This window comes from Sesamum indicum, linkage group LG6 (assembly GCF_026168435.1).
Source record: "Sesamum indicum cultivar Baizhima isolate 11 linkage group LG6, ASM2616843v1, whole genome shotgun sequence".
NCBI classification, from domain to species: domain Eukaryota; kingdom Viridiplantae; phylum Streptophyta; class Magnoliopsida; order Lamiales; family Pedaliaceae; genus Sesamum; species Sesamum indicum.
Window position 1 is genome coordinate 15,555,722 of NC_142662.1, and position 16,043 is coordinate 15,571,764.

Genomic DNA, 16,043 nt, shown 5'->3' on the forward strand with positions numbered 1-16,043 from the left:
TAATCTTTTTTCACATTTCAATTTGATTTTTTAACATTTTCAACTTATACTACTTCTTAACTTATAACTTTTTCCTCTGACATTAAAAGCTAACGACACAACGCATACGGTCTTTATATAGCCGTTCGCTACTGAATTTTGAAGGGAAAATCACTCTCTTCCTAAAATCACCAACTAACGGCCACATGAAAGAGTTCTGTTGTTAGAACTAAAAATTTTAGTTAAAAATAGTATCCCATAAAATGTAGGATCAAAATAAAAATTCCATTTTATCGAACCAATATTACTCAACTAACAATTTATGTAAAAATTAACGAGAATAATCAACATAAATATATAAAAATTATTATTATATTCAAGTGACTGATTGGGATACAATCACGGATACGTAGCAAATGATCTTCATAATCTAGAGCTCGGAATCTTGCCTTGAACAATGGATTTGTTCCCCCAAATATCGCATCGTCTCCCAAATGCTAGGAAGAGCTTTCCTTTTTTATACTAATCAACTAAATAAGGTAAATGATGAATCTTTACTCTTTCACCCCTCATCTCTTAAGAAACGCGTATACAAATGAAAACTTCATGAGGGATAAAATGGTCTTTTTGTAGATTCCTCATTAGTGTCTTAATCCCCTTGATGTGACCATGATCTCATTCATCACGTTATAATTACTTGAATTGATCTTTGACTTCCCAAAAATTAAACTTCTCATTGACGGGAGACATTCAATGTAGTTAACTTATTAATCTTTCCACATCAATTACAATTTTTCCTTTGAATCAAACACGAAAAATTTTCAATTATCCTCTATTTCATTTCTTTTTTTTAAATAAATTTGATCAAATTAATAATTTCAATATTTTATAATAATATCACAATTATATTTTTTTTCTTTTAACTACCCACTATTTCATAATTCTCTCACCTTATGTTCCATATTTATTATTATTTATTTTTTATAATTTTTTTTATCATCTCACATCAAAATTCTTTTTATATATTTACGGGAACTGCATACCATTATAATTAATTTGATAAAAAAAAAAAATTGGAAATTTTGGTCCAGGGTGATAACTCACCCCATCACAGACCGGCTTAGACGCAAATCAACGAAAACGAATTGACTTCCACATACCGTCCAATGTGAAATCAGCAGCTTCCCCATTTAAAATCCTTAGGTGGAGTAGTGGGGAGCCCCACAGGGAAGCCCACCCGTCGCTCAAAATCTCTTGCTCGCAACAGCTTTCCCGTTTAGGGGCCGAATTAAAATGGGAAAAATGCAACTACTCCTCGACTATTATAAATGAGTAAATTATTTTTTTAAAAAAAATAGTAATTTATCTTTTGTGTTCTTGAAATACAATAATTTACCTCTTCATATTTTAGAATATAGCTAGTTATCTCTCTGCGTTTTTTATAATGAAACAATTTACCTTCTTAGATAGAGATGTAAATTGTTTTATATTGAAAAACACGGAAGGGTAAATTATTATTTTTTTATCATGGGTAGTAATTTGCTCATTTGCAATATTATAAGAGGGTAAATTGTATTAAACTCGAAATAAAATTGTAGAGAAAGTTTTAAATCAATTACGAAAGTGTTTAAAAAATAAGGTTCAAATATTTGATAAAAAAAACAACTAAATCTTTACAATTATTGAGCTGCAAAAATTGGTAAATGATGCTTGTAAGTTTTAATTTAAATCGACATGATTTAAATAATTGAAAAATTGTAAACAAAAAATACCCATTTCAACAATACATTTGATAAGCTTTTATTTTAACTATTTGCGAACATTCGTTAAGAGGCTGTTTGGTTGAGCTCATAAAATGTTGCGTAATTCTTTTAGAAAATAATTTTATAAGATCTAACAATAAGATATTACGAGCTTGTAAACTCATTTAAAAAAATAAATATAAAAGAGTGTCCAATTTATTTTAAAAGTCTGTTGAAATATTTTTCGAATTAACTACGTACAAATTGATCGTTAATAACCTATACAATCTTTATAATCTTAATTTTATTTAAATACTACAATACTTTCTTTTTCCAAAAAAAAAAAAAAAATCTAGCATTTTGGAAGTTCAAAAAACATCTTATGAAACACATTAATTTATACATACAATTTACAAAAATAGATTTTGCCAAACACACCCTAAGTCGCAGTGCATAGTCCATGCTACATTTGCAGTCCGATGGGGACGTATAAGAGGGCGAGAATGAAAAGTCGCACGAGCAACAGAGAATTTTCCATCAGAAGCCAACCATTTTTACAGTAACATCAATTTCATGTACGTACTGAGATTTGCCTTCCGCCCTATAATTGACAAAAGGTTGGTAGTGGTCGGAGGTATATCATTTCCACAATTTAATCAAGTGTTCATTTCAATCATGCACCGACCACATGAAGAGATTTAGGGGGAGTTTGGCGGAGGGTGTTTGGTTAAGGCTATAAGCTCTTTAAAATATTTTTGAAGATGTTTGAGAGATTATAAATTCAAAAAAAATATTTGGTAAGGTTTTTTAAAATTTTTGTTTTCTAAAGAGTGTTGGGAATTAATTCCGGTAGTGATGAACCTAAATCAAGAAACCCTAACCAAGCTATTATAGAAAAATTAGCGGGTTACAAAAATTCTTAAATAATTACAGACCGAAATTACAAATAGATTTACAGTAATAATAATGGATTAGAGATATAATAATATTAATGTAAAATAAACAATAATAAAGAATAAAGAAGGTTCAGGGAGTCTGATCTGAGAGAAGCCTACAGCCACTTAGGCCGACAACCACACACGGTTGCAATACCCAACTCAAGCCACAAAAGGCTCCAACTACTCAAGCAACAAACAGGCCCCAACTACTTAGGCCACGAAGGCTTCAAGAATACCCCACAAAAAATAGACTCGGTCACGAAGACTCTAAACCACAAAGGCTTTTCACGAAGAACACTGTTAGGAGAAAGGTGGAGAATATTTTTGTTCTCTATCAGATTTTTTTTTTTTATATATATTTAGAGTCATGGAGGAAGATGTATTTATAGTGAGACACCATTAATGGTTGTGAGGGATGAGGGTGGTGGAAGAAGAAAATCGAGGAGGAAGAAGGCACAGAGAGGGAAGATATGGAGAACGAGGAGGCGAGAGAGAGAGAGGAGGGAAAATATTTGGGTTACTGTAGCATATTAGGAAAATAAGAAGCCAAATGGTGCGGGTTGGGTAAATGGGCTGGGTGGAGAGAGTGGGGCAAGAATGGTTGGGTAACCATCCTAATGTGTGTGGTCTTTGACCTACCATTTTGGTCCTGGGCCAAACAATAATTTACAAAAAAAAATTTATAAGATCTAAAAATAAGATGCTTTTGGATCTTATAAACTCTTTAAGAAAAGTTAGCTTCAACAAAATTTTTTTGAAACATCTTATAAGCTCTATAAGAGTAAATATCATAAGACAAAAACATTCTCATTCATACTCTCTCTTTCTCAGACACACACACACACATGCAAACTCTCTCTAGAATTTTAAAATTTTTTATTGCGTTTTAATTTTTCTTGCATTCGAAAAAGAAAATTACTTTTTTATTTAATAATAAATTATTATAGTTAAAAAAAAAGATTGCTATTGATATTCTATTTACAGAGAAAATATAAATTCAAAACATTATAAATCATATGACTAAAAATAGTCATTGCATTAATAAAGACAAAATCAATTATATATCTATGTTAATATTCGACTAACACGAATGTGTATATATATATATATTATATTTATTCAAAAGTTTAGGTAACAATTCATCAATCTTTTTATTTTTATAAGAAAAGTATGATTTATTAAATTTTTATTTGGAGTTAACCTAATATGTATTGCTTATGAAAATATTTTAAAAATATTTAAAAACAAAATATATTAAGAAATAATAAATTATTTTGATTATATTGGAATCATGTTCTAAAAACACTTTATTATACCGAATATCTTAACATCTTATAAGATTTAAAAATATATTATAAGTTTTAACATCTTATTTTATTCAAATGGTTTAAAACCTTATTTTTAAAATAAGATTCAATATTTTAAAAGATGTAAGAGTTTATAAGATATTTTTAAAAAGCTTAGTCAGACACCTTCTAAGTTCCATTTTGTTGGCCGATTTGCACAATTGATTATAAAATAATTAATTATAGGAGAATTAATTTAGAATAATTAGATTTATCGTGGAGATTTAAAGGCAATCATACAATATATGTTTTCACATAAAAGGTATCGGTAATTATCTCATTGATTAGGTATAATAACTTCCAAGCGTAGTCTGCTAGATGCCTTGGTTGTCGCAGTTGAATGTTCTAATCAATCTCAGACCATTATGGCTCGCCTACAAGCCTTTGAATGATCTCGTGGATCTACAAGCATGTTTTCCAAGCTTTTTACGAACATCGTCTTGTTGCTCAAAATGGACTGTTACCAGAACTATACATTCAATTTTCACACTCCTTAGATCCTAGGAAACTTTTATGATGCTCCAAGAGAGAGTATAATGAGAATATTAGGGAGAGTAATATTTACAGATGTGCATTAATTAATGCTTACCACAACAGGAGTCCTGACCCCAGATAAGCTTGAGAGATATCAAAATTTATCTCATATATTGTTTATCCAAGATTAGTCTTATCTCAACACTAAATTTGGGAACTACAAACACTATATCAGATAAGGATTATCCAAGAGGAGTCTTTATCCCGATCTCAAGTTTGGGAAACTATAAAATTCTATCTCAAATATGGATATATATCTAATATCTCGCATTTATATATATTTGACATAATCACTCCAATCCAAAATTTCTCATCTCTCATATTTCATATGGGGAATAAGGTGTCAACCAAGCAACTCATCTCTCATATTTCATATGGGGAATAAGGTGTCAACCAAGCAAGAAAGAAATGTGAGGAGAGTTATATGAAGTTATCACTAAATTAACATGATCCTTCAACTCAAAACTCTCTATGTACCCCAAACCTTGTGGTTGCAGTTGATTAAACATCTCTGGACCCTTCAATAAATAGATAAAGCATGATTGACTCTTTCAAATACACTTTTATGTTTGACTAGTCAGAAATTTTCCAACTTAGTCGTTCGGGCTATGAACAATAGAACACTAGTGCGTCACTAACTTATTTCTTCCTCAACCTCTCACATCAACCAACTTGCTCTTGACAACTTCCCTAAACACACTCCGACAGACCGAATCACTCATGGCCTGGATAATTTATCAAGTTTACACCTTATGACATTGTTCAGAGTCCCAAATGGTGCAAAAGATTATATGGGCTCATATAGTAATGAAGTAGGGACCCATTCAGTCACTTCCTATAGGAGGTCGTCTCGAAGTACATATAATATGAATACATGCTATGATGAAGCTCCCATCAACTTGGGCATGGCACTTCTCTTAACATCATATGAACCTAAGTCTAATTGTTGTCAAAGCACCTGACTTGCAAACTACTAGACAGTCATCCTGTCTTCTAGCAGTTCACAATGTCAACTACAAACAAGCTTTTATAAAATTTGGACATACTCACATATGATCTTATAGCACCCCTTACTCGCTACATCTAATTATTACTATTTTATCCTTTCTTTAATCAGAACTCATTCTATAAGTAATTCTAATTCAACCAGTAAAATAAATTCTAATTTATAATTATAATATTATATATCACAAAAGATAATATATACCACCAAAAGTAACATTTACCCTGACTACATGTTCTCGTGTACATAATCTCAAGAAAAATCATACCACAACTTTAAACATAAATCCCGATAAAAGACCAAAATGTTTAACAATCAAAAACTCTAGCTTCAGATGTCACGGCTGACCCACCTAATAAAGACGACGGCACCGCTCAAAGTCCAATGTGGCTAATCAATATGACCTATCTCCTGAAAAAGTACGTGGCAAGGAATGAGTTGCCTACTCAATAAGTATAGCTGATCAGTCTATATATATACACAGACAAACATTCACGTACATGCAGTCACACCAACAACAGTCATTCGTCATACAACAACATCAGATTAAGCAACAATACATACTCACAGTTGTAAATCAATCCACGACATAATATTCATTCGTTATCATTTATTAGTTAAGGGCCCCACTTACTCTAGTTGCAGTACATCAGTCAATGGTTTCGCCGGCCATCATCATATCATATACAGCACAAGATACCCATTGTGTGATATCCCCACACTCTTTTACTCCAGCTGTGTAGCAATATAGCACAGGACATCACAACAAACATGGTACCCCCACACCACCCCAGTGTGTAGCTAACAGCACAGGATATTCCCTACTGCCCCGGAATACCCTGGTACCCTACGCGCCATGGTACCTAGCTTAAATCGTATATTTTTCATATCTCATTATCAATCACATTATCATCAATCACATTTTCATAAACCATTGACTGTGTTCCCAACTAGGTAAGCATCATCTTTTATTTCAACTCACAATCGCCATTCTATTTTTTATGATAATCACTTTCTCAATATCAACTCCCAATTTGATTTCATCAACAATCAATTATATGATTATCACATAATCATATCCCGCATATCTCTACATTACCATTACATATCACATAGTAACAATTTCACCAATATTATGATAATCTAGCAAATAATCCACAACTAATTATATAAACAATCAATATACGAAAGCCACGCATAATAATATAAAGTCAAATCCACGTTCGCATCCAAGAAACCAATATACATAATATATACAATAATACACATATAGATTTATATATATATATATATAAATCCAATTAGCTATACTTACCTTATATCCCAAAATGCTTCTGTTTTACGAGGGACTGCTCAACCCTCTACCTTGTCGTCACGTCCTATAATAAATTATAATACGTATAATCAATATATTTATAGAATATCATAAACTCTAAATAAAATATTATATAATGTTCGTATATTTTCCACCAATCTTTTAATATTCTATTTATATTAAACTACATTTTCTAAGCTTCTCAAACATATATTTAATTTATCATCTAATTCATAAGAATTTATTTAATCAAACCCCATATATATTTATAACTATCGTTTTTAATAACATTCGTAAGTTATATTATCGTTAAATTCTCATTTTTCCTCTTTAATAACATAATATTTGTTAAATATAATTTTCAAATTATTTCTATGAATTTTCTACCAATTTATCGTTGCTATATAATTTAATTAAACAATAATACATAGAATTACATATTTGGTTAATCATTCCGATGGAATTGTGTAAATTAACTATAAGGATAATTAAATCTAACAAATCAAATAATTTAATTGCCCAACTATATCATTTTTATAGCAAATGTGATATTTAATTTGACACTAATTTAAATAGCCAAAATCATAAAATATTCTGATTAAATAGTACATCGCTCAATATAAACTCTATTTAATAAGCGGAGTAAATAAATAATATAATTATATAAATTATTATAATTTAAAATATAAATTTTTGTACCTATTCGTTCTCCGCGAGAAATTGCAAATTTCTAACTGTTTGTGTTTTGGAATATGCTGTAATTGTGCATATGCGTGCGAGTAATAAGAAAAGAGGAGAGAGAAATGAGGTGGGCTTGACCGCCACTCTCAACCAGTCTCTCTTTTATCATTTTTTTTATATGTATATCTCTATATACATATTATTATATATATGTTATATATATATATATATTATTATATCTATATAATATTATTATTATTTTATTTATTTAATTAAACTTTTCTCAAAATACCCATTATGTCCTTTTATATTTCTTAATTAATATAATTTGTTTTCAAATATTATAACGAACTCCAATTTAATCCGTTCAAGTATTATTATATTCCAAATTCAATCTATAATTTATTTACTAATTAAATTTAAATTTTTAATAATTACCAATTAATCTCCCAATTACGTGAAAAATTCTACGGACATCATCTCATCTTAGCTTTTTAACTAAGGAGACTTTCAATCATAGATTAACTTTGATCACTTCTAAAGTTTGAATGTCATCATTCTTATGATATGTAATATAATCTTTCCAAATCCCATCTTGCTCGCTATTATACTACTAGGGTGATTACCCATATGTGTGGGTCAATTTAAGTCTGGTGGCATTCAAACATATAAAATAGACACAGTACACTAACAAATTAAGAACCACATTATTCTTATTAATCAATAATGTGTTCTTACCTCAAATTTTAAGTTCTACGAAGACCCATATTATTCATGCTTTTGAAATTCGTCCTTACACAAAATTTCTTCGTTTTTAGGCTTTCGCTGCGTGTTACTGGGTTGATCCACTCTCTTCAAGCTCCACATCAACCACATTCTAACAAAATTTTAAATATGGTGAAATTAAATGGACCTTTTTGCTAGCTTTCGAACTTTAGGGGGGGTGCGGAACAACCGACGCATGGTATTCTTCAAGGATAGTAAGTGTAGTTAACCCTTGATTATAACATCATTTTTAAGGTTAATAAAAGAATTAAAAAAAATATTAGATGGGATTAATAGATAATTAGATAAAAAAAAAATAATGGGGCAAAAACGTGGATTTGATAAATTTTAATCACAAAAGTAATTATTGAAATGGAGGCCAAATGGCACAAGAAATTACCTTTAACTCAAAAGCTGATCTGATATGTTGATCCTCAAGACAAAACAGGCAATAAACATATTTAAAATATTTTATGAGCTTATACATCTTATAAGATGTAGATCAGTATTCTTTACCTTATGCAAACTTCATCACCGGAAGTTTGTTTTCTGCAGAAATAATGCCCATTTGATTGATAACAAGTGAACTTAAGTTTTCATTGATTTGCTACTAGTTAGAGCCATATGTGCAGAAATGAATCTAATGATATGCCAACTGCCCCAGAAGCTACTCGGCAAAAATGGGGCAGAGTGGCAATGCCCGGCCATGCTTGCCGTTACACTATGCACAATATATATTACAAGCTGTTGGTGAAAGGTGCAGATTTCAAGCACTGGAGTGCCAAATGGCTCCTTCACCCTCACCGCACCGTTGGTGGATGTCTTCCATTCTTTCAACTGATTTGCATATGCCGCTGCAGCTCCAGTCAAATGATGCCGCACAGTGGTTCCCCGCCTGTGCTTTCCACCCACAATCTGGCAGTCGATAGTAAAAGTACATTGTCAAGATTTGAGTCTCATGGAATATTTCACTTACATACACGGAGAAGCACACACAAGGTGATTAGCTAGTAGGAACAGTATAGATAGGTTTCAAATGCTCATGACATAGAGTGATTCGAAATTCTTTCCCGAAATCCTTGCTTCAAATCCAAATCATTCAATCCAAATGTAGCCCTAAGGAACCTCCCTATTGTTCCACAACCCTAAGGGGTTGGTTTCTAACTAGAAATGTAAATGCCTGAGCCTCAGAAGGTGGCATAGGAATGAGAAAGTTTTTACCCAGGACTTGTTTAATAAATGCTGATACTCACCCGATTAAAGGCATAGGACGTGCTGCTGAAGTTTACTAACTATGAATAACTTTGGAAGTCAAGATAAATTTCAGTCTTACTTGTTAGAAACACCAAACAAAGAATAATTTTAAATAACTCAAAACTTTTCAGATGATTTTTAAGGTCACTTTGGTCAATGTGAAATCCACCTAATATGGAGTCATTGAAATCCTAACCCTGAATCATTCACTCACAGACAATTGTCACGAATACTTAGTAGGCTTTGAACAACCTCCTCTTAGAATTGAAGCTGGCCAATGAAAATTTTGATTAATGAAAGCAGTAAACGGCACAGAGAGGCATATGGAAACTTTCTCACCGGGGGGTGTCCCGCAACAGAGGCTCCGTTCGTCAATATGCTCAACATCGAGACCAATAAACCAAGACCCAAGAGATACATCTTCATTCGCATACCTGTGCAGTATGTGTCTGCAAAGAAACATCATTTTAAGCAAAACTGGTTTCTTGTAATATGTTTCAACCCTGTGTACGAGAAAGACGCATTGTACCGGTTAACAGAAACGTAGGTCGCCAAGTCTTTGGAGATTGCATAAATTTGTCCCGTTGCATGCCTAAAATACTTGTTCCCCTCCTCGCCAAATTTCCAATATTCTGGTTCGTGGTACTTGACCCCTCTACATGTGGAAAGATTGACTAAAGAGTTATTACAGCATAGAATTGTTGATACGAACCATAGATGAGAAATAGAAAAAACTCTTAGTGTAGTGTGATGAAGCTCCTACACCTAAAGGAATATACGACATTCTCATAACATGAATTGCAAATTTGCTTTGATATTTAAATAAGAATACTAACACTAGTGAAATAGCAGAATTTCATCACAAACTTTAGGATTCTTACTTCTGTGCAAGGACAGGTCCAGACTTCATGCAACCGATGTAAACGCGGGGCTTTGATTGATGGCGGGACAATAATGAACCTAGAATTCCTGCCAACGAACATTAACATAGTCAGCGTACAAAATCAGAAATTCAAATTTTTAAGAAAGCTCATATGAGAGTGAAGTGGGGATCGAGATCATGCTGACCAAGATTCACATGCACATCATCATCGACTTTAACGTAGAAGTCGGCTTCCCACTTAGCAGCAGCTGTTGAAAAGTAAATTTGAGTTTTTGAAGACAATTCGTGATACCCTTCTACATGATTCTGCCACATGATAGACATAATACTCACCAATTATTGTTAACTTTTATGGGGAAATCCACTCATAACAGTCTGCTAAAAGCATATTCTCTCATTGAACTTGCAATATTGAATATACTTCCATCAACTTAAAAATTGTATTCATCACTCATTTACAAAGAAGTCATGTAACAACGTTGTGACCACAATTTCAACTAGTATGAGGAGACGACGAACATGATTTTATGAAATTCTTTTGTTAGTTAATTTTTTCAACTGTGGTCTAGATGAAAGATTGACAGAAGATCAAAAAATAAATTCAAAAATGTTAGCAGCTTTCGTTTATCATAATGGACATCATTTAGACTCATGTGATGGGATAGATCTAAGGATAAGTTCATGAGATTAATATATCATGGCAGAATCTTTAGAATACCAGTCGCAGGAAGTCCTTATGCTGTGCTTCTTCAGCATCAATCGCCCTATCCAAAACTCCACCAGGTGTTGCACTGACCAGCAGATGAAGAAAACCATTAGTACCCAACAAACCATGCAGACAAAGTAAGTTGGTTCATGATGTCAAACTTTCTCATTCCGAACATAAATTTACCTGTGCCCTATCACAAATCTTATGATTATTCCCTTTTCTTTCTCCAGCTTCTTCAAATTTTGCCCTGGTAAAGATGTTACCGTTTGTGTAACTAATTGTAGGAAGAGAGTCCGCATTAAATATTAAGAAACTAGTGGTAGAACCTTGAGGCATCCATGTATCTCTAATAGAATCCCTACGTTTTCTGCTGCTAAATGCAGTAATGATTCCCATCACAAAGAACACCTTAGGGCGGTTATTTGACGAATCATTTCCTAACTTTGTATCCTTAGATTTTGCTTCGTCCTCAGCTTTAGCTGCTCTTGCTGCAGCAAGTTGCATTTCCAGTGAAGATATGGTTTTGTCTAATGTCCTGAAAATGTTGAGCCGCCAAGGTCAAATAAAAACATCATAACATGCTTAACGAATTGCTATCTTTGGTAGCAGGGTGAGAACTTACATGATTATATCATGAGATTTTGAAACTTGAGAAAGTATGTTCCCTGTCTCAGGAGCGCCCAACTATAGGATAGGAAAGTTATCTTTATAAAATGTCAACTTTATAGAATTTAATTAATAAAAAAAAAATCCCTCATAGATATAAAAAAGAGTAATTGTGACTTGCCTTCTTGTCGCAATTAATAGCAGGATAAATATCTCTAGCCCGATATTTTCCAAGAGACATTACATTGTTTTCTGAATCAACTGAATCGGGCACGGTCCAAAACCTTAAAACAAGGCATAAAAAATTGTAACAACATCAAAAGGAGCTTATATTTATTCAGTGAATTCCAAATGAGGTATGTTCTTAAGCCTCCAGCCCTTCTGCTCGATTTGCTTTGATTTTCCAGTTCGGAATTAGAGAAAAATTTAAAGAGGGAAACCAACAACCTTAACTCATTCAATTATATTTGGGTGTTAAAAGGTGCTGCTTATAGTGAAAGTAAAGGTAAATATTTGCAGATATGTACTAACTAGTGGCAGATTTCTGATGGCAATCACTAAACTATGGTTGTAACTGGAAAAAACAAGAAATCCCTTAAAATCTCCTAGAGAGAAAAACTACTGCCAAGAATCTAAATATAAGAAACTCGCAAACCAAATTTTTTTCTTTTAAACCAGTAGTGTTAGCAATGGCAATCTATGACCAGTAGTAAATTTAAAGACAATTAAAGACCAATGAATCCTAAACATATTTGACACTAATACGTATACTTCAAATACTACAGTGAATTAGATTGTCAAATGCACATTGTCTGCATTTTTATTTTCCTAAGAAGTTTCAAATTTCCACATAAGAAGCTGAAAATGATTGTTCATCGCTCAATATTATAAAAAGCACCCATTTATCTCCTTCAGCAAGCTAGTACAGTTTTTAAATTCAGAGTAGGACCCATGTGAACAAGGGGAAAGATGCAAGAAAAAACTGTGAAATTGCAAAGAAACAGGCCTTGTCCATGGTGGAAATCATGTACTGAACTATTTAGTTTCATTTGTTACTCCACGCTTCTTTCTAGGATGATTATCGTCAGAGGAACCTAGGTCCTTGTAGTTAGGTGTAATTCGCAGAAATCAAGAAATGCATCACATAGAGAAGAAAGATAACATCAATGAAAAAATGAGCTGTATAACAGCGACCAACCAAAGAAAAGGTCGTATTAGAAATGTGTTTATGGTGATTTCAAAAAGCTCTCTTGATTCAGCTTGCATTCTTCATCAGATATTCCAAGCAACATTCTCCAATCCAGCATTTCAAGAATGCTTTCCCAGAAGGTCAAACCTTAGCAAACCGAAACTGCTTATTATGTCTTTCAGCCCAAATTCATGGGTCCTAAAAACCAAAATTATTCTGAAAACTCATTCCACTAATATGAAGGAGACGGAATTCAATTACAACTAACAACAGAAACCACCATAGAAATGGTAGTTGGGTTGGTTCTACCTGATGCACACTTACCAAGAAAAACATGAGAAGAAGAAAAGAATAAAGACTATGGTGGGTGGTCCAGTCTCCAGACCAACTGGGCACATTAAAATCTAATCGTGGCCAAATTAGCTTGAGAAAAGAGAAATCCTCAGACCACAACCCACTGTTATAATGGTCCTAATCTACTCAAATACAGACATTTCTGCACCATCAATCCCTCATAAATGCAAATGGGACTTCAACAACAAACGAACAATACGTGCGATGATTCCAAGAACAAATGAGCAAAGCATAGTTAGAACAGATGAAGAGAGAAAAATGAACAGAAAAGCACCTATTCACAACAACAACTCCCAAGCAGAAGCTGGCAATGCACAACAGAGACACCCATCTCGTCGACAAACCGCTAATATTTCCGGCAATGCCACCGGCCTTGTGCGGCGGTCTGCTCCCAAGCATCAACCCCATTTTCACACAGCCCAAAAGTTCAAGAATGGGAAAAAAGAAACAGAAAAAGCTACAAGCTTTGAGCTCCCTTAAAGCTTCTTCGAATATTTTCTTGTGGAAACAATTATTGAAACCATATTCAAACAAAAGCAAGAATTACAAAAAGGAAGCTGTAGGTAAGGAGATGGTATCATCAATCATTCAGTAGCATTTTTGAAAAAAGAAATGCTGCAAGAATCCAGCAAAAATTATATGTAAATGCAAAGGGAGTGAGGTGCAAATACATTCGAAATTTATGGACTCTTGTCGAGTAATTCATTTGTTACATAGAAAGACAAAAAAGTCACAGCAGCTTTCTCGGCGTGGGGTGGCCTTGTCTTCTTCTTCTTCTCTCTACTCTATACTCCATTTCCTACTTAAATTTACATGTTTCTCCTTTGCCCTTTGCTCCCTCCCCCTTTTAAATTGAACATTTTCTGGTTTTGTTATAAAGCTTTTTAAAATGTTCAATAAAATGTCATAAAGTATTTAATTATTTCTTTTATAAAGAAAAAGGAATAATTACTGTCTCTTCCTCTGAGATCTGATATAATTATACATAACTTTTTTATGGTTTGAAAAATTATATTTAACACTCTTAACATTTGCTTTCGTCTAACAAATAAATCCCTCCATTAATGAAAATTAATATTAATAAAAAATTAAAAAAAATTATATTTACCCTTAATTGATTTGTTATTAACTTATAGCAGGTCAAATAAATTTTTTTATAACCAAATTACCCTAATACGTTTTTACTCGTTAATACATGTAGAGAGGTATATCTTTATCGTTATTAGGTTATTTTAGTTAAAAAAAATTGTTTGACTTGAAATAAGTCAGTTTTAATTTAATCAAGGATAAATATCAATTTTCATTCTGTTTCTTTATTAATATTAGTAAATTCAGTTAATTTTGAGTAATGTGGGAAATTATTTGTTAAATGAAAGCAAACTTCAGAGGTGTTAAATGTAATTTTTCAAACCGTAGAAAATCTACGTGTAATTATACCAAACATAAGGGGAGGAGAGTGTATTATTCCTAAAGAAAAGTGCTTACAAATTTAAAAAATAAGTTGTTAGCTCTTTTAAAATAAAGCAAGAAGTTCTGCTTATTATTAAATATTTTAACAAAATCTTTCTATTAATAATAAATTTGTCATTAGTAAATTTTATAAGTTTCAAAGTCTTATTTCATCCAAACACTTTTAAGTACTTCTTTTTATAAGCTTATAAAGTATCTTATAAAATTAGCACTCGGAGGACACTCAATACGTGTGCATGATTCAAATTTTCATTATATTTTATTTAATCAAGTAAAAAAATTGAATAATTAAACAATATTAATAAAATATTCTTTTAAAAAATACTATTACCAAACTTTATAAATATGAGACAATAATATTATTAAAAGGTTAATATTTTCTTTTTTCAATTTACATGTGCATGTTTAGGCATTAAAATATTAAAAATTTTAGAATATTGTTATTTAATATAGAACAGTAAGATATTCATAAATTATTAAAATTATTATTCTTACTTATAAGTATATTAAATTTATTTATTTTGTCTAAGATAGTATAAATAAATATTATAGCTTTTTTATATGTACAAATATATTTTTTTATAAGTATATACAAAATATTTCTGAAAAAATCAGAGCGATTTTGGGTCCAACACGATCTCATTGCTATCCCTATAAAAAATATAATTTAGAAGCTTATAAAATATTTTATATATGCTTATAAAACATAAAACTCTTATTTTAAAAACTAAAAAATTATTTTGCGTCAAATTAAAAATAGAAGTGTACTTGAAACGGATTTATGTGGGATTATATTATGTTTGAGTTCATATTTTGGCATTTTTTGAGATAAGATAAAATACACTTAATGTTTGTTTTTGTATTTCTTACATTTTATCTGTGTGTTTTTTTATTTTTAAATTTTTTGTATATATAATATATATACACTTATATGTATATGATATAAAAGAGTAATGATTTGACAATAAACAGTGATTTTTGTTTTAAAAAATACAACATTAAACATACAATATTTATATATAAATATATATATAAAAAAAAGAGATATAATTTGATAATGAACAATAATTTTTAAAAATTATCTCAAAACACAAATTCAAACATACCGTCTATTTTCAACACACACTTATTTATCTCTATTTTTTTCTCCCTATCTCCAAAACACAAAACAAAACACTCAAAACAGAAATTCAATGATCATGCATGTGATTCTTGAACATTTTACACTGATAGTACTTGAAGTAGTTTTAGGATGTATTTAGATTTTAGATTGAT

The 16,043-nt window shown here is 31.5% G+C and overlaps 1 protein-coding gene across 1 annotated transcript; it reads right to left on the minus strand.

Moving 5' to 3' along the window:
* Positions 1-8,870: 8,870 nt before the first annotated feature.
* LOC105164408 (Galactosyltransferase family protein) lies at positions 8,871-14,108 on the minus strand. The gene is made up of 11 exons (XM_011083055.3): positions 13,573-14,108; positions 11,937-12,039; positions 11,772-11,833; positions 11,476-11,684; positions 11,333-11,396; positions 11,159-11,231; positions 10,626-10,746; positions 10,439-10,526; positions 10,087-10,212; positions 9,897-10,006; positions 8,871-9,218 (listed from the first exon to the last, which is right to left on the minus strand). The coding sequence occupies exons 1-11, from the start codon at positions 13,704-13,706 to the stop codon at positions 9,070-9,072; spliced, it is 1,239 nt and encodes a 412-aa protein (XP_011081357.1). The 5' UTR covers positions 13,707-14,108; the 3' UTR covers positions 8,871-9,069.
* Positions 14,109-16,043: the final 1,935 nt, after the last annotated feature.

Bases quoted from the DNA above. Each gene is read 5' to 3' on its own strand.
- LOC105164408 (XM_011083055.3), bottom strand. From the start codon at position 13,706: ATGGGGTTGATGCTTGGGAGCAGACCGCCGCACAAGGCCGGTGGCATT. The intron at 11,685-11,771 runs GTAAGTTCTCAC...CAACATTTTCAG, and splicing joins AAATCTCATGATATAATCAT to GACATTAGACAAAACCATAT. The intron at 10,747-11,158 runs GTATTCTAAAGA...ATCATGTGGCAG, and splicing joins ATAAGGACTTCCTGCGACTG to AATCATGTAGAAGGGTATCA.